Source organism: Salminus brasiliensis, chromosome 1, assembly GCF_030463535.1.
Source record: "Salminus brasiliensis chromosome 1, fSalBra1.hap2, whole genome shotgun sequence".
In the NCBI taxonomy this organism is placed as follows: Eukaryota; Metazoa; Chordata; class Actinopteri; order Characiformes; family Bryconidae; genus Salminus; species Salminus brasiliensis.
Window position 1 is genome coordinate 38,368,695 of NC_132878.1, and position 21,572 is coordinate 38,390,266.

The 21,572-nt window shown below is 40.5% G+C and overlaps 1 protein-coding gene across 1 annotated transcript; it reads right to left on the reverse strand.

Annotated features, from left to right (window-relative positions):
* Positions 1 to 399: 399 nt before the first annotated feature.
* Positions 400 to 21,412, reverse strand: snx3 (sorting nexin 3). Its single transcript, XM_072678915.1, has 4 exons — positions 21,207 to 21,412; positions 5,108 to 5,203; positions 3,612 to 3,736; positions 400 to 1,471 (listed from the first exon to the last, which is right to left on the reverse strand). Exons 1-4 carry the CDS (start codon positions 21,366 to 21,368, stop codon positions 1,366 to 1,368), a joined length of 489 nt encoding a protein of 162 aa, XP_072535016.1. The 5' UTR covers positions 21,369 to 21,412; the 3' UTR covers positions 400 to 1,365.
* Positions 21,413 to 21,572: the final 160 nt, after the last annotated feature.

Sequence of the window (21,572 nt, forward strand, 5' to 3'; positions counted from 1 at the left end):
GGCAAATAAAACCTCATTTTAATTGCTTACAATGATTCAACAACAATGTTTAAAAAAGTCCTGAGAAACTTTTGGAGGTTCTTCAGTTTAAAACAGTGGAGGAATCATTTAAGGTGCTTTCGGGAACTTTCAAGGAACCGTTTCCTCCACAGCTTCAAACTCAAAAACCTCCAGTTAGTTCCTAAAGGATCTTATACTTTCAACAATGAAAGCACAAAACGTCAGTATCCTGCTGCTGTCCACAGCAGGGTCTAGGTTAACGTGTTTCCCAGAGGAAGTGGTTTGGTTATATGGCTTGGATTGAGAGCAGTACTTCTTGTGTATTAAAACTTGTGCAGCATATAGCTGGGTAGTCAGACAGTTAGCAACGAGAAGCCAAATGAGAAATCAGAACAGTGGTTTTATCACAGTCTGTGTGAGACCAGTTTTATTGGAAAATTCTCAGAAACAAACAAATAATGGCACAGCAGTATACAAATCTGAAAACATGCGCCGACCACAGCCTTCTGCGTTTGTGTGCTTCAATCAGAAAGGAAGAGGGGAGAGGAAAAAAAAACTAAACAAAAAACAAACACATAACTTCATACCGAGGCTCGGCTAGTGCTGGCTGTTACATCCACACATCGCATATTCAAACTCTTCAAAGATCCGTCACTGAAGTGAGTTCTGCCCTGTGAGAGAAGGACTAGTTGCAGTTCATTTTGTGTTCTTAAAACGTTAAGAGCAGTGCAAGTAAGTGTGTGTGTGTGTGTGTCAGGAAAAGAAGAGAAAACCACTGTGTTAAAATAACTCCTACATAGTTGAATCTCTTAGAGTTAAATTCAGTTAAAGGAAACTCCGTAGGATTTAATATAACACTGGTAAATAATGCTTGCATAAATGTAAATATATATATTTATTTATTTGGTTCATTTTTGTCAGATGTTTCATGTGAAGATACGCATCCTGAGCTACATAAAAAGTAGTTAGTGGTGCTTGCAGACACAAAACTATCATAAATAACCACAATTGTTACACATAAAGATGCCTTTCATGTCTGACTTTGATCTGATTCAGAGAAAGCAACAGTTGGTATTGTAATGAATCAGCAATCAGAGCACAAAGAAAGAGAACAGTGAACTAAAGTGATGGAGCAGTGAGCACTGATAAGGTGAAAGGGCGTCGCCAATTCACTTTATAGTAAGTGCGATGTTGAGATGTTGTTTGTTGTTTTTTTTTTAAGCATCAAAAGGACATTTCTCGCTCAGGACCATTTTACGCAGTATGTTGAGTGAACGTTTTAGACGGGCCATTTTCTTTCCAGGAGAAGAGCTCTGGGTGACTGAGCCTTATTCCATGTATGTGGAGAGTTCTAGTGTAGGCAGTTCAGGCTTGTCTGACTTTGGAAGGGGTGTAGTTTTTATCCACAGATTCGTCCTGAAGGAACATGTGCAGGCAACGCTCATTCTGGGCCAGTGGATGACCAGCCACTCTGAAAAACACATACCCACAAAATAAATAATTAATTAAATAAAATACTATTTTGGAAAGAGGTGACCTAGTCACAATGGCAAACATGGGCAAAGGAATGGACAGTAGGGATAAAATAGAGTGTCAGGAGATTTTCTAAATATAGCACAGTATCAAGAGTATCTGATGACATTCTAATATTTTATCTGATTTATTTCTATTAACAAAGTCAAAGCACTGATGGAGACAATCTTACAAACATTTGGTTCTCAATCTCCTCAAAGTATACCACAGATTACACAATATTATAATATATACAATAAGATATAATAAGATATATATATATATATATATATATATATATACATATTTACGTTTTAAAGTCAAAGCTTTAGTGTGACTGCAACTAATATTCATTTATTTATTACATCAACTATGTCCATTTTGCCTCAACTTAAAAAAACAACAACAACTTAACTTTAAATGGAAGTCAAAACTCAGGTAAATGACTTTTAAAAAGGCAGTTTTGCACATAGCCATGCCATTGTTATTTACTATTGACTAAATGTATTTATGCAATTTATTGTGAGTATATCAGTACTTAGACCTGTTAAATATGTAGTGCAGCAAACGTTAAACTGAAGTCATTGTACTAAGTGTTTGAGACAAGTGTATTCAGTCTGTGGAGTATTAATACATACACACACATATAGTATCATCATGACATTGTTTCCATGTTGCCCATCCCTACTTTTCACTTAGCTTATGTTTTCTGACTATTCTGTCCCGGAATACCTTGTGTTAATGATCACAGAAAATCAAGACTACTGCAAGACACCACTATCAGGATCGGGATCAGGCTGATGAGCATCCACCACACAAAAGTAAAAAGCTGCTGAGAAACTGGCGTCATTATAAGCTGATTTGCGTACTGTAATTAGGACAAGTTACATGACCTGTGGCAGTAGCTGTGGCTAAGCTTGTTGTCCAAGGTCACCCAAATTCAAACTCAAATTTCAGTGAAACAATGCTTTCCAGTCAAATCTGACAGGTAAAGCGGAAAGCAGTTATCTTCACTGCCTTCCATAAAAAGACAGACTTTGATAAGATCTTTCAGCAGCAAGTTCCACAAACTTGTAAAATTACACAACTTGAGACAAAGCCGATGCAGAAGATCATTATCGGAGTTGGGAACAGTCAACGCACCTTTACAATGTGTTTAATCACACCCCAACGTGTACGCATGCACACAAGCCTAGCGAGTCTAGAACACGCAGCGAGTGTGTGGAGCCCTAAGTGCTATTAGCGCTGAACAATGACATTTAATTCAGGATTTTTTGTTACGAGAGAGAGGAAAAAAAAACCATCTTAATTACCCACGTATTGCTTCTGTCTCCAAACCTAATTTACAGCGGTTCGTCTCGTATTAAAATTCAAACAGGTAGAGACGGCACATTTGCACATGAAACAAAGATAATAGCAAAGTCTGCAATCACAGCAAATAATTACAATCGCACTGTAACTTTTATTGTCTGTGCCGGTGGGGGAACGGCACCTCAGATCAAAAATAAGCAGGGGTGCACACAACATCCTGCAGGGAAGAGGAACGCATGCCTGTAATTTCACTCGCAATTATCATAAATTACACAGCGAAAATAAAACAAATGTAAAAAGTAAAGCTGGCTGCACTTGCGGCCTCTCATCAGTTTCGATCCTTCGGTAGGTAATTATGAGAAGTGCGGGGGGGAAAAAAAAGAAAAAGAGAGAGGAAAAAAAAGAGAAAGTGGAGACATCAGCTGACATGAAGGCTGGCAAGTATCTGTTCCTCCCTTTAACTTCAATCTAAGAAACTTTGAATGAACTGAAAAGAGGAAGGAATATTTATTATTCCTCACTGTGGCTACCTGGTAATCTAGTCCACTTAATCTAGATTAAGTGCAGTAATCTAAATTAAATAATAAAAAAATAAAAAGAAGAATGACTCATTTTTATTTATACACAAATTACATTTTAAACAGAAATAAAATTTTGAAAAAAGAAAACAATGTATTTAAATGTGCCATTACTTACAAATAAAAAAGAAAGAAAAATATTGCATTAATTATGTGTCAGAATGTGCAAAAGAAAACCAATTTGACCAATTTGACCTCCTTGTGACCTACTTGTTGAGGAATTGCTCCAGGCCTTGCCGTCGCTCCTCGATAAAGGAATCATCAAAGATGCCATCATCCCCACGGAATGGGAGCTGCCTGAATAGGGCTTTCCCTGGCAGAGGAGGGACAACCACCTGACAGACACACACAATCATTACACTCATCAATATACAACACTTAGAGGTGTTAGACCTTTGAGGAACTTCTGGAGGTTCTTCAATTTGACACTGTGGAGGAATCTATTAGGATACTTTAAAGAACATTCAAGGAAACTTTTTCTTTTGAAAACCTTTTCTTGAAGCACCTTAGGAGGTTCCTCCAGAGTCGTAAACTGAAGAACCTCCAAACGCTCTTTAGGTATCTTTAGTGTTCAGGTTTTGACATCATTTGGAAACTCACCCTTTACACTACATGCAAATCTCATAACAAAGAGACCAATAGAAATGCCCCCAAATGTATTATTTTAAAATGAAACATCAACTTATTTGTAGTTACTGGTGACTGCATGTTTTAATGTATTGAGAATTCCTACCCTTTTCTGCACTAAATTACATTGCATTATATTAAAGTATCCTGTGTTTTTTACCCCACAGCCCCCTGTGTTGCAGGTTATATCCCAATTACTAAATGCTAAACTTTTTTTTTAATAGGGTCTTAGATCTTAAGACTGAAGATATTTTATTTGGCTTAATCATTATTGGTTAATGAGCTTAAAGCAAGCACACTGTGCCTAACTGGAGCAAAGTTCAATATTTTGTAACATAAACATTACCAGTAACATCAAATTGTACATCGCCTTAATATGAACAAACAATATTGACCAATTATATATCTTAAATATACGATTTTCGATTTTTTAGAGTACTGCACCCTTTAAAATAAAACTTTACCATACAATAATATGAATTCTTTAAAAACAAGAGCAACCTATAGCTATTGATCATTAATAAACTGAAAAAGTATGGTCTTATGAATTTATAAATACAAACCAGTAATACCTGATGTAATATATTGGTGTAGCACAACCTTCTATGACTAGTAGGTTAACTATGTCATGTCCAGTAGCTCCTGAGCTGTCTCTAAAACATCCTATGATTAGACTTAGATCTTAACTATTTTCCACATCCAATATCCAAGACATACTATGCACAGTCTAAAACATTAATATGCAGTAGTTAAAACATCTTAAAAATGGTTTATGGAAGTCTCCTTTTAGTCAAACAAACTCAACCCCTGCTCCCCTCCCCTCCTTATTTTTCATTAGGCTGAATGGACTTTTTGCCAGCATTTGGACAAAAGAACACATGAACACATTTGTTGGGAAAGCATGGATAGTCCAGGTCTGTATCCAGTCTGACACCGAAGCCAAGAGCCTTGATACAGGGGAAGAGTGAGGCCTCTTTCTTAGAAAAGTAACACAAGTACTTTAATTGTGACACTGTTCAAGGCCTGAATGCCACAGTGCTGTCTCTCTTCTTGGCTCAACGAATTCTCTTCTCGCTCACCTTGCTCTCTCTCTCCAGCTCTCCTCTAAGCCACTCAAAGTCGCTATACCTCCTCCTGACGCATGACTCCTTCAGCTTGAAGATGGGAAGGTTTGTCTGAGGACAAGAACAAACACAGAGACGTATCGAGTTAAAGCATATAACCAAATCTGCCCTTCTGATACAGCCCTAGGAATCTGCAGGATTGCTGTCAGACTGGATGATAAGATATTAAACACACTATAAAACAAACAAAAAAAAAAGTTATTTTAAGCAAAGTATTGATCATAAAGGGATTAAATAAATGGATTTTACTAAACGGAATAACCAGTAGCTCATCTGATATAAACTGTATGGCTATGTTATTTATACCAACACAGAGATTTGATCAGATTGGTATCGTCCGACACTCAGCATTAAGAGACTCGGATTGGAAAGGGGGCAAAATAACCTGATTGGGACATCCCTAATTCAAAGACAGAGCCAAACTGCACAGCCATAACCTTGGAGGGCATATACCTCTTTGCAATAGTTTGGACACTCTACCAAATTGATGCACTTAGCAACACCACCTCTGGCAGACATCATAGTTTGCAAGGTGTCTTACGATTCTTGTTTTATGCATTTCCACCCACCCTTCTAGATGTGCAACATTCTGGGCCATACCGCAGAATCTAGGCTACCCACAGATTTTGAATGATGTTCAAATAAGTTCAGCCCCACCCCATTAAATGCTGCTCCTTCATCATTTTACTTCATCAGTCCACAGCGCCATACATCGACTTTTGTCATGAGGTCTCAGGTAAGTTTGTCCAAGCAATGCTGCACAGTAGAATGGTGCATCACCACTCTCAGTTAAAACCTTCTACAGTTTGTCCTTTTTTTGGGCTTCAGATCTTGCCACGATGAGCTGGAAGCACTTTGAATTTTTTTTTATTGTACCTATCCTGCTGTTTACACATCAGCCAGCTGCATGTTCCAAAGGTTTGCTGCAGAGGTCACGTTTACTTCTTTTCATCGCAAAAATGACCACAAATTGTCATTTGGCAAGGGGTGCCAAAACTGCAGCATACAACACAAGTTATTGTTGGATTGTGTATTTTATATATTTGTTCTGAAAGCATATCAGCCCTGACGGATCTAAAAACTGCAAAAACACGACAGTGGTCCTTACACACAATGAGAAAAGCAACATAATGTGGAGAGTCACCATTCAAGGAGAAAGCTGAAGAGGCAAAAGGCAGTGAGAGCAGTACACACGCAAACACACAAAGTTCCAATCAATACTGCTGCATACAAGCAAATCTTAAAGTGCAGGTTTCATTAAAGAAAGGAATGGAGAGAGAGAGAAAAAAAAGAGAACAGAAGCCTGGTAGTCTGAAAAATGGATAATTGATGAACGTCAACACAAATGTCTTGACTGTCCGCTTTGGGAAAAATCCTTATGTGAGGCCCTAATTGGGTATAGAAGGCAGAAGTGTTCATCGTGTCCCTTATTACCCCCTTAGTTCTTCCTTTACCCTATCCTCATCCTCCCCAGCTCTCTGTATGCTATAATAAGTCACTGCTTGCCCTTGAGAGAGCCTCTTCAGCCAGTGCTCATCGTTGCTCACAATGGACAACATCGATGAAACACAGCCACGCTCCTTCTCTACAGCCCCTCTCCAGCTTTTACCAACCCTGTCCCATTTCTCCTCTCCACCTTCCTCTTGCTTCTCAGACCTTGTTCTCTTATTCTATAACTCTCTGGGGCTCAGCCAAGTGATATTTGGATTCAAACACACCTGTATCAGCCCATCGCTGCCCTCACTGCATTCCTCTTTCCCCGGCACGGAGAACTACTACACTGGGGTGGAGATGTAACGATTCACAAAATTCAGAATTCTGAATTTTGTGAATCATATATGTATATTGCACAAATAAAGGGTGCCTTTATTTCCATGTTCAGCACACTAATCTTCAGTCAGTCACGCTAATCCAACCAATGAATGACCAATTAGCCACACTCAGATGACATCATGCTAGCTGATGACTACAATCTTGCATTCTCTATAAGCAACATTAGCATGTATAGTTGAATGCAGCCTTACATTCAACAGCATTCAGCATTATAAATAGTACAATATTTTATAATAAATGTGCCACAAGCTGACCTGCATGCCCCGAGCTTATGAATGGTTTGTGTGCGATATGCCCAGCAGTCTGGTAAAGACATCACCCCAGTGCCTGGGTGAGTTGACTTGGAAGTATTGAATTATACTGTATATACTGTAAAAGTATTTCATTACATACTCCTCATATCACATGTCTATTATTCAGTTATTAATATGAACATGTAAAATGCAGTAACCAATATGAACTAATCTGTAACTCTGCGATCATAAATGTGAGAGGTAGGCTTTGTTTTCAGGAATTTAATTCTATTCAATGCTTTTAATTCCAGATAAAGATGTTTAAGCATGTTTTGGAAAGACAGCACTTAGCATTTTAATAAATGTTGATTAGACTAAAACTGACAACCAAATTAGTTGTAAACCAAATGTTATAGTGGATTAGGTACTAGATACTGTTCTAGACGTGTGTAGACAGCAGATTTAAAACCGAAGTTTAACAACCATAGCAGTGTGAAATACAGTTTTACTGCCATTGTTTCTCTTACACTAATAATTCCCTCAATAATTCCCTCAACGCAGAGCTGAAGTGGAAACCCACAGACTGAGCAGCTCTCCATCACATGAACAGAGTGCGATGCAGTGACATCACTCTGGTGTGTGAGTGCAGAACAGAGTTGTACTAGTGTGAGGCGTGGGACATGGCTGAGTGTAAGAAGGAAATTCGTCAAGTACGTCAACCCAGAGAGAATAAAGAATCGAGACTGGTCCCTGGAAATACAAACGGGAGTTCTGGAACCGCTCAGCACAGTGGCCGTTTACAGATAACGCCCCGCCCTTCAACAAAAAGAGCCAATCGGGTTGCTGGTTAAGCTGCATGCAAAGGTTGGTCAACACTTCGTCCAGGCTGTGTCAAAACAAATACCACCAATACAAACGTAGCAGTAAAACAAAGTACTTTCAACCTGAATGCTAAAGTTATGGTCATCCTTTTGTTTTTAAAATGATGGGAAAACTGATTGTTGGTTTATATTTTATTGCTGCTACTTTGCACATCCTTGATTTAAAAAAATATATATATTGTTATATAGTTTTATTTATTTAGCAGGAAAGTTCTTTAAAACAGGGAGATTTTAATACTTCATTTAGCTTTATTGTCTTAACAGTTAGCAACCTCAAGCTAATTTTAACAGCCGAAAGCTATTTGCCAATGAACAATTCATAGCCTGAATAATCCATTATTCGCTTTAACAATCAACTGATTAATCAGCTATTAAAATATCCTAATGTCATTTGTTGCAGCCCTAGTGTCATTACATTTACATACTTGTAGGGTTAAGCACCTTGCTTGAGGACCCAGCAGTGGCAACTTAGTAGACTCCAGCACTGAACCCACAACCCTGTGAGCTCTTTTCACCGATCCACCACTGCCCAAATACATTAAACACAGAGAAACTGGCATCATCTCCAGTACCTCCCCCTATTTAGCCTTTTTCAACACATGTTCTGAACCATCTAAGCCCTAACAATGTCCTCTTTCTTAATTCCCAGTCTTAGAGATGGGAATTAACAGGTCCTCTTGTGCGCTATAAGTGTAGGGTTACTCTGGCATTTATGGAACGTTTACGAAGCGAGGGTACAAGCCTTGTGTTTGCTGTTAATATCATTTGAATGGCTGTGCTTCTGGCTTTGGTTTCCTCTGAGCAAAGAAGTGTAAAGAAGTTAATCCCATGTCAACCGATCAGGTAATGTAATACTCTCTCACTGTCGAGGCAAAGCGCGAAGGCTGCAAGGCTGTGTGTGATTGGAATTAGTCGAGAGCGGGTGACCAAGCAGCTTCTGAGCTGGGTAAAAGGTCATTACAGTGCCAAAAAGTTGAATCCGCAGCTTTTTGCATGTAGCTCTCTCTTGCAACACAATCATTTGCGAGTGCAGAGTGTTAAAAACTCCACTACAGACACTGTATAAACTAATAAATAAGTTAATAAAACCTGCCTGAAATAAAAGGGCGGTAATGGGGTAAACGTACTTACTGATCATAGGTTAACATTACAGGACAAAACAGCATGGAGGCCATCCCTTTCAAATTCAACTCAAGAGGTAGTTTAAAAAAAAAAAAAATTAAATAAATAAAACAACACAAGCTTCGTGAGCGACACCACCAAGGAACAGAGAAAGGGGATGGCAACGAGGCACTGTGTAGACAGCTGCGTCTATCTGTGCTCTTCTGAGTTTGACTGGCCTCATCTCGGTGCTAATGATCTCAATCAAACCTGAGACGAGCTGAGGAACCAAACAAAACCGCACAACAAAGCCCCTGATTACTGTGGCAACTAAAGTTAACCACACAGGCGGAAGCAGGCTTCCACATCAAACACTTGATGATCAGATGAAAACAGCCCCATTCATCGTGCAGCAGCGTTTACAGCCAGCGTGCAGATAGAGGTTATTAAGAGACCTGTCGATATCTTTGTGTTAACTTGTTTATTCGCACGGAGATGAGAAGGACTGCCGCGCGGAGTCCGAACGACAGGTAAAAAGCTTGCCGAGGACTGCGCTGGCTTCCATTAACGCACCAGCAAACTACAGGCTCGCTTAAGCGATTAGATGGAACTTGGCCTTATTGACAGAAGTAGAAAACGGCTACAAAACTAGGGGTGCCCAGATATCCCATAAATACCTACCAATGCTGACACAAACATTTAGATAATGTAGAAATTGGGATTAAAATGTACTTGCATCAGCACTATACAGAACGAAGAGAAAAGAAAAAGGGTGGGGGGGGGGGGTGCTTTGTCAGAATTCAACATTAGGTCAACCTTATGTAAAAATAAAGTTCAGTTTCATTACCACGTTAAGGTCATGTGCAACAGCAAACATCCTGGCAAGACATAATCGGCATCAGCAATTTAGAGAGACTGGTTTGCATTTACATCCAAAACGGTTGAAATGAACAAGACACCTGACAGAAGAAAGCCTCCTGAGAAAAGCAGCTGTAACTTTGTTCCGCCTAGAACTAATTTATTTCTAGAAATAGAATAATTTATTTATTTAAGTTATATAATCAGCCTATACAAACCTTGCTGTGGCAGAACTTTAACTCAAAGCTTGGGACTCAAAGACCTATTAACCAGTACTTCATTTATTTAGCATGTGTCTATGTAGTAGTTACTGAATAATTACTAAGTACCTACTACTATTCATTAACTACTATCCATTAATACTACAAATTATTCTGCAATTATTCAGTACCAACTACATATACTGAACAAAAGCAGTACCTTCAACTCATAATTAGTCGTTAAATAATACAAATATTGAATAAACAAAGTACCTACTACTAACTACTCGTTAACTATTTCAAATTATTCCATTACTCCTAGAAATGATTCAGTACGGACTACACATTATTCAGTACCTACTACACATAATGGACAAATTTAGTACCTACTAGCAATTACTACAAATTATTCCACAATTATTCAGTATCGACTACACATACTGAACTAATTGAGTGCCTTCTACTCATAATTACTCATTAACTACTACAAATTATTCCAAAACTCCTATAAATGACTCAGTAACTACTACAAATTAAATAAATTAAGTACCTACTACTAATTACTCGTTAACTACTACAAATTATTCAGTATCTACTACACATACTAAAATTAAGTATCTACTAATTATTCAGCACCCATTACAAATTATTCAGTAACTACCATAAATGACTCTACTACACATTATTCAACAACTACTATGTATTTAGCAACCAATTTATTAGTTACTGAATTTAAAGACTTTAGTAAATGTTCTATTTCTGCAGTAACTACTGGGGGTGTAATATATCCACCATGATTTCAAGAACTGAAATCAGATGTAGACAACTACTGGTGTTCCTTGCTGCAGGACGTTAACCGTATTAGTCTGTTAGTTGAATGTCTGACTGGCTACAGACTGGCTCATTAATTGAGGTTCGACAGGTGTTGTTAGCATCAGGCCTCCTAACTAATATGGAACTATCGCAGTGGAGGACACAGCAACCTGTTGCCAGTTTTCAGCTTTGCACCAAACATTGGCCACCAGTCTCTACTCTACTGTGTTTTGCTAGAATAGGTCAAACGAACACTGTTCTCATGAACTACTTTATCAAAAAATTAAATTAATAAATGAATCGTAGCAGTTTATGAAGTAGGACGAAGTTACAAAGCAAAGGAATGGCTTCAGTGGGACAGACTGAAGTGTCGATATGAAAACATGACGTTCGACATAATAACCTATAGTGGGATAGAGAGAATGAGGTAAAAAATATGAAAGAAAGAGAGAGAAACAGAGAGAGAGAGAGAAAGAGAGACCAAGTCCATTTTATACACATCACCCCAAAATAGCCAATTGTCTGATAGATGTACTAAATGCGCTTTTTCTTTCAGTCACTCCTCGGCACTGTTAAAAGCCTCCACATGGCTTATGCCGATCCGAGAAGAGGCGGGTGGGGAGAGGGGTGGGTGCACAGTCCCAGTCTCCCTCCTCTTTTTCAGATGTATGTGTGCGCTGGGGGACAATGGCGTGTCCTCATTAGGAGGAAAGAGAGGGGAGCGGGAAAAGAAGGGGGGGGAGGGAGGAGAAGAAACCCTGCACTGAGAGGTCACCACACTCACTGTAAGGGGTTCAGCACCGGCTATGCATTAGCTTTTAGCGAGCCGGATCAAGTCAAGTTTAAGAGAGCCGCATTTCATCTCTCCGCCCTCCTCTCTCTCTTTTTCAAAATAAAAGTAGCAAAAAAAAAAAAATGGATGCACAATGCCATCTCATCGCATCATATCCCCAAAGAGATGAGGAGAGAGGGACAATGAGAGCACTCACACTCACCCCCTTACCACACACACACACACACACACCTCCACAGAGTGTTTCTCTCCCTCTCTCTCTCTCTCTCTCACACACACACACACACACACACACACACACACACACACACACACACACACACACACACATACATACACCCCCCCCCCCACCCAGCTCTGGCAAAAAGCTGCCCCCTCTCTTTGTTCCCATAGCATCAACTCCCACTTTTAATACTGTCATCTCAAGTAGGATATGGTAGCCTTGATACAATATGGTCCCCATTACCATTAAAATAGTTGTCAGGGAGGATGCTGTAGACTTTGGATTACACTTGACTGGGACTGACAGCCAGGCAAGCAAGCCATTTTTATTAATGGCCAAGAGTGAGAGAGAGAGGGAGAGCATGAGTGAGGGAGGGAGAGAGAGAGAGAGAGGGGTTTGGAAATGGAGGAGAGAATGAAAGGGGAATGAAGAGGTGGAGGTGAGAGCAAGAGAGAGAGAGTGAGAAAGAAAGAAAGAAAGAGAGTGAGAGACACCAAGTTAGACAGAGAGAGAGGGAGGGAGGGAGAGCTAAGGGACTAAGAAGAGAAGCGGAGGAAAAAAAAAAAAAAAAAAAAACCCAGAAGGGTTTTCATTCTCCTGTCTGTAAACAAAGTAGGATCCCAAAGTCCTCTCCCATGCATTTCCAGTGGAGCCACAGAGGGAGGGGGCTTTGACTGGGGCCAGGTCTAATGCCGCTCAGCTTCTTCATTCTGTAAACAAGCAGGCGAAAAACAGACAGTGCGAGTCTGTCTAGAGAGAAGGTCAGTCGGCAGAGCACTTCAAACTAACTTTCTTTCAAAGAGAATTGCACTTAGTGAGAACCAAAAATACAAACAAACAAACAAAGACAACCGTCCCCTTTTCATGCCCAAAGTCTGCTTCCTTGGTTTGAGCATTTTTACAAATAAGTCAGCAACTTAACACAGGACACAAGGTAACAAGAACATTCTGAGTAGATCTACACTAGAACACGCTCTAGGCCATTTTACTGCACTCCCATAACATAATCTATGAATTCTCACAGCAATCCAAACGATCTCTCTTAAGATTCACACTGAAGGGTTTTATTGATTACTGCACTTTCCATTCAAGTCACAGACCTCCCACCTACACTACTTTATCCGCTTGATGGCCCGTACTTGACACTGAACCATACTTTGAATCGCGCAAAGAACTTACAGTGAGAACCAGTCTGCCTGGTACAGCCGCCACATAGTGGGAACCATAGTAAATAGCAAACAGTGAGAGAAGTCCATATTCACCTATAAAAAAAGTTCCAAACAGCCTACCGTTCATGTTTGAGCTGGTGTGGGATGATGCTGACGCCAATGTTTCTCATAAACATAATAGGGCAATGTCGATACATGTATAAATTAATAAAACATAGACATTGAGAAAACATTTACCTTAATTACCATCACAAATTAGTTACGTCTGTGAAGTTACAAGTGCATAGATATCTTAGCGCAGCAGCACAAACCTTCTACAAACAATAAATACAGAATCAGGTATCGGTTTAAAATTGCAAATTCAAATGTAATCATGCACTTGATACCAATTTTTTTAATAAGCAATTATTTGTGCATACTGATATGACGAAATATCTGTGTGCAACCCCAATTAATTTATTTTCTAGTTTTTCGAATCTAATTTATATATATATATATCAAATTGTGTATGTGTATGTGTGTGTATATATATATATATATATATATATATATATATATATATATATATATATATATATATATATATATATATATATAACTACATTATTGACTGTTACAAGCCCCTGCGTTCATCATACCTACCGAATAAACCATACTATTTTTTTATGAACTGTTCATAAGAGGTGGTGGGAACAAAGTTAATTTTTACAATTGCAGCAGAGATGTGTTGACTTCTTACATAAAAAAAAAAAAATTACAAAATGATTAGTCTTGCACAAATACTTACACAATTATTCAGCAACACACAAAGTAGACTAGGTTGTGCCCCACACTCCCTATTCAGGCTCAAGCCACACAAGTGCCATTGCACTAAACCCTTTAGAGATCAATAGAAGCAGAAAACTGCAACCGGTCAAAGGGTCTCTTAGTTAACCTTTGGTACAAAGAAACAGCCAAACGTTTGTCGCCCCCGCCGCTCGCCCTGCCGAGTCCTATGAAACTTCTGAACATGAGCAGGTGACTCAGTACAGTAACTCAACGGTCCATCCTTTATTTATCTGGGGGGGGTTTGACACTGACCCGAGTCGATCTTGGGACGCAACTAAGCACAGAAGAGGGGAAGGGGGGCTTCTGTGTCATCCAGCAAGGGGTGAATTGGAGGGGGGGGGTAAAATGAGGTCTACTCCACCCCTCCATCACCTCCACCACCACCATCACCACTCATTCACTCCACTTCTCTTTCAATGAGGGGATTAAGAAGGCAGGCGCTCACAGTCTTTCTCTCACTCTCAGACTCTCTCACTCACACACACAGACACACACACACGTATCATCTCCGAGGTGTGGGGCATGAAGACAGCATGAACAAATGGAAAGGAGGGGTGGGCGACAACTTATTGTGAGAGCGAGAGCGGTGTGTGTGTGGGGGGGTTGTGGTTGGGGGAAGGAGGTAGGTGCCCCTGTCACACAGGACCACATAATCAATATGGGCGCCGCTGTTAACTTCAAGAAGCGCAAAACATGCGCATCGCTTTTATCTCCTGGCATAGCAGCGCTTCCTTCAGCAGCTGACAGCTCCTCTTCTTTCTCCGCATCTTTGAGGCTGGAGAGAGGAGTGACAGCACCGAGAGGCGGACGAGCGGGGCGCTCCCTTATGCAAAGCAGGGTCACCGCGGGCTCGCAGACACACAATAATGCTGATTACACGCGTATGCTAATTATTACACGCTAATCAAGTACAGTAGCTTTAGATTTGGGCTAATGGCTGGCGATGGCTCGCTCTGTAGGTAGAGGAAAGCTATAAATACTCTATAGGAAAGCAGGGGGAGCCTGTGGTCCATTACCAGACACAAGAGCGTCTGTCAAAACTCATCAGCTTGGAAGAAATGACTGCTTAAATTGAGAGGGCTGAGTTGTCTTAAATCGAGGCCGTCTTATGCGCATTCTTTTGTGCGCGCGCTTTATGATGAAAAGTATAGCTCAGGTCAAGATCCCTAATTAGTTCTAAGGACGGCACAAAAACTGCTTTGTGGTTATTTGTTAGGGGTACATATCTCTGCATATCTACTTTTTTGTAATCATGAGGAAATCAAGAGGAATGCAATCATTATGGTGCTCCGAACACCACACAATGAAGACACACACACACACACACACACACACACACACACACACACACACACACACACACACACACACACACACAAAGCAAAAAGAACTATGAATTAAGCATTAGTTGCATCTATCCAAAGGAGAGTTAAACATTAAAAAAATTGAAATGATATTTACAAAAATTTATAGCATTAAATAGCACAGAACTCACAGGGTAAGCCATGATTAACATGGTTATCTTGCGACAACACCACTGCCGAGTCTGGGCCGTATTAGATGTACATGGAAAGTTGGTTCTCTTAGACAACGTGTTGGACCCAGGAGAAATGGGCAGCAGTAAAAACTCCTTTGGCAAAGGCAAAGTCATCAGCCAGCCACTCAGTCATACAAGCAAGGCTTGTATGGTGCTTCCAGACAGCAGTGGCGAGTGCCTACTGACAGTGGTCCAAGGTGGAACAAGCCACGAAGTGGTGACCGGGTATGGACACCCAAGGCCCATGAACGAATGGCACTGCTGTGATGGATCTATGAAGTCCACCTCAAAACTTGCAGGCCTTAAAATTCCTAGTGCTTAAAAGAATCCTAGTGCCACATACACCCTTTACTGTCAAAAGCATTTTATTATTTAATGAGATTTTTCCAATGCTGCTGCCCGGACTGGTGGTCAAAACATCTGAACTGGAGTCAAAGACAGTAATTTGTGTTACTGCTACATTTGTATGAGTGACTTATTTTGCCACGGTGTGTTTTGTTATGTGGTTGCTGAGTGGAGCTATTGCCCTTTGCCTTTTATTTTGTCACATTTGAAAAGTCAATAGTGGAGTCCATCGATCTGAGGTTGACCTATTTGAAGATTTCTTCTTTTAAACACTCCATGTCCATATGAGACTTCCACGCCTCACACTAGTAGAACTCTGCTTTCCACTCACACGCAAAGAGTGATGTCTCCGCAAATGTGTTGTGTAAAGACTTTCACGGCTCAGTGTTTACAAACCGTACCGGTTTTCTCCACACATCTCACTGCAGCTCTGCGTCCAGATTGAGGGAATTATTACTGTAAAAAGGAACAGCGACAGTAAAACTTATCCCTCGCTTATGTTAAACTTTGGTGGTTGAAATTCTTTCCGAACCGTGAGGGGGCGATCCATACAGATCATGGATTACCCATGATCCGTTACACCACTGGTCCTGACACAGTACTTTACTTGTCCTGAACAGTTGTTAATATAGAACCCAGGTCCTTGTGTTGTAGGGTCTACAAAACCAACTTCTTGTTCCTGTAAGGTTGTAAGGCCTTGTTCTCCCTTACAGGAAGGAAGCTGAAAGTTGTGGTGGACTAGTTCTCTCATTGACCCAACGTTCCTCTTTCCACCGAAAGGGGTGTTCCATGCGATGCCAGCCTTGACTCATGACAAAATTGTGCTCAACATGTGGAAAAACTACTGTAACTCAACTGGCTTCGATTCCATTTAACATAAAGATAGCAGGAAACGGTGCTGAAAAGGATTTTGTGGTCCTACCAAGGAAAACAGGAAATTCAGAAACTCGAAACACACTTAATTGTAAATTAGGAACAACCTGGCTGAACAGCTGGTCACAGTCTCACAACTGTTAGAGTTGACATCCTGGACATTTCAGAGCCCAAAACGTACAAAGCAGTCTGACCTTTTTTTCCTCTACTTTAAAACCACCTAAATTCAAGGGCTTTTAAGCAAATGTAGGTCATAAAGACTAAAGAAGATACAGGGCGTGGTGCGGTTTTCATGATCAGGCGTGTTTATGGCAGTGCTACTGGATTAACTACAGCAACTACAATCTTGCATCATGCCTTTCCCATACATTAAAACACATGACACCACATGAAACAAACTGAAACCATGTTGAGCTATACCTGTCTGAGCACACACATTCGGACAACAGAGAGGAATTTAAAACTAAACCTTGATTAGTTCTTCCGTGTTACGGCATACATAAAACATCTGTACTAACACTCTATTTGCAGTGTAACTATCTGGAGAATATTAAGCTTGCAATGACACTGTAAAAACTGTACAATTCTAACAAGGAGCAATTGCATGTTTTAATAAAAAAAAAAACACTGTACATCATACCATACAAGTCATACCTTGAATCTTTGATAATCTATTGCTACTAGTGCAATACTGCGATACATAATGTATTGTTGAATTGTCTTTAAGATCTAGTATTTATTTTTTAACCCTCCCCTACTAGAGCTGGGCAATATGATGATATTTTATCATATTGTGATAAAATTTGTAATCGTGATAATCAATAAGCTTTTCCAGGCATATGGAGGACACTGTTAGGGCTTAATAAACATTGATCAGCTGCAGGTTTCACTACTAACAGTGTAATTAGACTGGTTTAAGTAGATGTTTAATTATTAAGTATTCAATACGGAAGAGTATCTGAATAGTAGTTTCTGAGGATCTGTCGCTAGGGATGTTTTTAGTCTGTGATTATATATATTGTGATAAATACTGTGTATCGCCAAAAACGTCTTTAAACATGGTGATATAGGGTTTTACCATGTCGCCCTACCCCCTTACTCTATGCTCTGTTCTTTGAACGTACAATAAGTGCTACATCATTAAAGCAACTATCTCTAGATACCAATATGACTCCAACATCAATGTGCGTACACAAACAAACTACTTACCTATTCGGCCTAAATTCACTGCGAATGCTTTGCCAAAGTTAACTGCCGACTTCTGAAAAAGCTCCAAGTAATGGTTACCAACATGTGAGGAAATGTAAAATGGATTATGACCAACAACTAACTGCACCAACACCAAGAAACTGCGTTAGCCTGTTGGAAATGGGGGTATAACCACACCTTTAATGCAACATTCAGTGCTATTCATCTGGTAATATGTTTGCAGTTATCGTCCTACTTGTTCTCACAGCGTTGCCTTTTCTCTTACATAGTACCACAATATTTTTAGATCAACACCAATACTCATCAACGACTGAGCAGGCTGTAACTAATATACAGCATGTGGTGATCGTGGACCGTCTATTAAACAACAAATTCCCACTCCCACAGATCTACATATCCGCAGTGCGTGTCTTAGGTTTGTCTCTCAGACACCTGCACAGACAGGCATTTCTTCAGGACAGAGGAAGAGGCCCTAGTATAATGAGAATACATATTAATAAAATTGGATTAAAGTCAGGTGCCAGCAGCCAGTGCTGTGTTTAAAGTGGTCAGGTTTAAATGGTTTAAAGCACAAAGCCTCCCACTTGACTTGTAGGGGCAATAGTGACTCAGAGCAGTGTTGTAGGTCAGATACCCTGGTTCGCCAAGCTGCTACTGTCCGGCCCTCGAGCAAGGCCCTTTGCCTCTTCACTGGCCACCAAGGTTATTTAGACTTAGCATATGAGCTGCACTATTTTACAGAGGTGGTCAGAATGTCCAGACCCTGTCATCCCGTAACAGGCCAAGGTATCAACAGTAACACAAACAGGGCACCACAGTGTCAGTACCGTCCACGTTTATCCAATAAGCTGCTATATAGACTATTACTTAGGGCTGGCAGAAACATGCCTTCAACAGGACAACAAAGACCTCTCCCCCAAAAAACAGACTAGCTAAGATATGGCAGTCACTTCAGTCACTAGGCACCTTTCTACAGTGGGGTTTAATCCCTGTTCCACAAACGTGTGTCAGCTTTGGAGAGGCTCACCTCCTCCGAATTATGATCGCTTTGCAACTCAAGGTCTTTACAACGGCTCGTATTTGACTTTCAAATTGCTTAGCCGAGTGATAAGACTGAAGTCTACAGTAATTATGAGGGTAAATTTAATACAGCCCTGTGTCACTACACTGGCTGTATAAAGTGACCACCCACACTGGTTAATAACTAACAGAGCTTTAATAAACTCAGGAGTACACATCATCCCCTTACCCCAGACTCGGTCAATCAGCCACACACATCTGGCGTCTAAACTTTGCTTCTTTCAGTGTTGCAAAGCTAATGCAGCTAAAAACTAATGGAAGGCTATGTGCATGGCCCGAACTGAGGGGGGACATAGGCAGGTGCTATTTTCTCCAGTCAACAACAAAGCTAAAGAATCAGTAACTTTGTAAAGCCTCCGGCCTTATTTTTTTCACAATTTGAGACTCTTTTAGAGTAAAATTAAAACGTATAATAATATTAAAAGGATGGGTGGCCAATCTGACAACATTATTATTTATCGTGAAACATTACATCACATAATTTGTCTTGTTTTCAGGATATTATGAATGTTGTTCCGCTGATCCGACCAGTTGTGTATTTCATAATAATGAGGGTTTACAGTCTTATATACCTGGACTGAGTGTGGATTAGTTTTCATATACATTCAAATGAGTCTTATGATCTTAGATTTCTTCCGCACCTTGATGAAATATTTTTATTTACACCTCATTACCCTCCCCTCTTTGTTTGAACCCACCACCGGCTGTGGTTTTGGCCTTGTAGCTCCAGCGTAAAATGTTAAAGAACTTTAGACTTCAGCGAACATGCTGAGGGAGTACGGTTGGGCTCAGGGTAAACATTTAAATGTGTGTGTGTTTCATTACTACACATTAAAAGGAGACAAATCCAGTCCTTTCACAACAAATGGTGGAAAAAAAAAATGGATAAAAAGGATTATCCAGATGACAAACTACCATTCTGCACATCCCAGGGCTGCAGGGTCACCCACGATCAGGCGCAGGAAACATTTGTAGGCTCGTTTTAAAGTACAGCCACTGTCTTCCTATTTGAGATCATTTGATAACATTGCTGAAGCCAACTGATCTTTTTTTAAGCCGCATGCATCGAGGTTATCTTTCGACATGTGGCCATTAGGGTCACATTTCCTATCTGTGACAAATACTATTAGCTAGCTATCTTCGCCATCCACGCTGAGGGGTGCGGTCAGGGGAGGACTGGATGAGCCTAGCTTGTTAGCTATAGCTAGCCAGATCACTTTTTCAGTTATGAACTTGTAGCTGTCTCGACTGTATGAGCAGTGTGTCGGACAGACTAGCTAACACAAATACTACCTAGAAGGACAGATAGCTAGATAGCTAGCTACGTAGTGCTAGCTAATGTTACCACTGTAAATAATCGCTAGCTACCAGGTTCTACATATTCGTACGTTACATTATTAAAGGGAATGGCTACAAAATAAACACCCTTAGGAACTAAGTTCAACAGCAGGCCCGGCAATATCCACGGCACAAAAACATACACGAAAGTTAGCACTAAAAAAGAAGGTGATATTTAAGCTGTTGTGAACTTGTGCACCTCCTGTCATCTAACGAGAGCTAATTTAGCTAGCACTCAACCTAGCTGGTTGTCATATGACTAGCACTAGCTGCATTCCACCACTCTCCGTAACGTTTACAGTAATGTAGCTAGTGCTAGCTAGCTAGCTAGCTAAATCCAGACAAAACTATTAGCTAACAACGTAAGATATGTTAGCTTAGTACTCTAGCTATGTCTTTACTTGAAGAATGTAGCTAATGAGGGATGGTTAGGCCGATTAAACGGTTTGTTGACATGATTAACAGGTAACACAGCTTGCTAGCTAACGAGCTAAGCTAGTTAGGCACATAGTGACAGATGTGTGGCGCTAACAAGATCATGGCAACGCCGTGATCATCTTTTGGGTGGGCTTTTAGTATGACATGGGTGGTCTTTTACATTGTATATAGCTAGCTAGCTAAATGACTGATTAGGAATCAATGGCCAAGCAAACGCCCCCTTTGAGGCGAACAGTAGGGCCAACAGCAGCCAGCGAGCTCCTAGGTTAGCTTGCTTCCCACCAGGCTGATTCTCGGCTCACCTTCAGCCTGATTTCATACGTCGTGAATCTCCCTCGTCCGACGCCGACAGTCTCCGGACTCCCTACATCGATCTCTAGAAAGTTACTTGGCGGTCCGTAAGCATCGTTGAGGTTCTGCGGTTTAGTGAAGAGTCTCCTCGTATCCGCAACGGTATCTGCCATCGCTCCCCGTTAAAGCTTTAGCGCTTCAACAACAACGCTATCGATTTGACTTCCGATCAGCTGAGGCGCAGCTGACACATGGCGATGCAAAAAACAACGCCACATTCCCCGCCGATGACTAATCGTACCTCGCTGGGATTGGTCAACAGAAGGGAGAACTTTGGAAACAACCAATCGCAGCATCTTGCGATGATGTGTCGTTGC

Coding starts and splice junctions, on each gene's coding strand:
- snx3 (XM_072678915.1), bottom strand. CDS start 21,368: ATGGCAGATACCGTTGCGGATACGAGGAGACTCTTCACTAAACCGCAG. Junction 3,737..5,107: donor AGCTGGAGAGAGAGAGCAAG/GTGAGCGAGAAG, acceptor TGTGTCTGTCAG/GTGGTTGTCCCTCCTCTGCC. Junction 1,472..3,611: donor CTGGAGCAATTCCTCAACAA/GTAGGTCACAAG, acceptor TGTGTTTTTCAG/AGTGGCTGGTCATCCACTGG.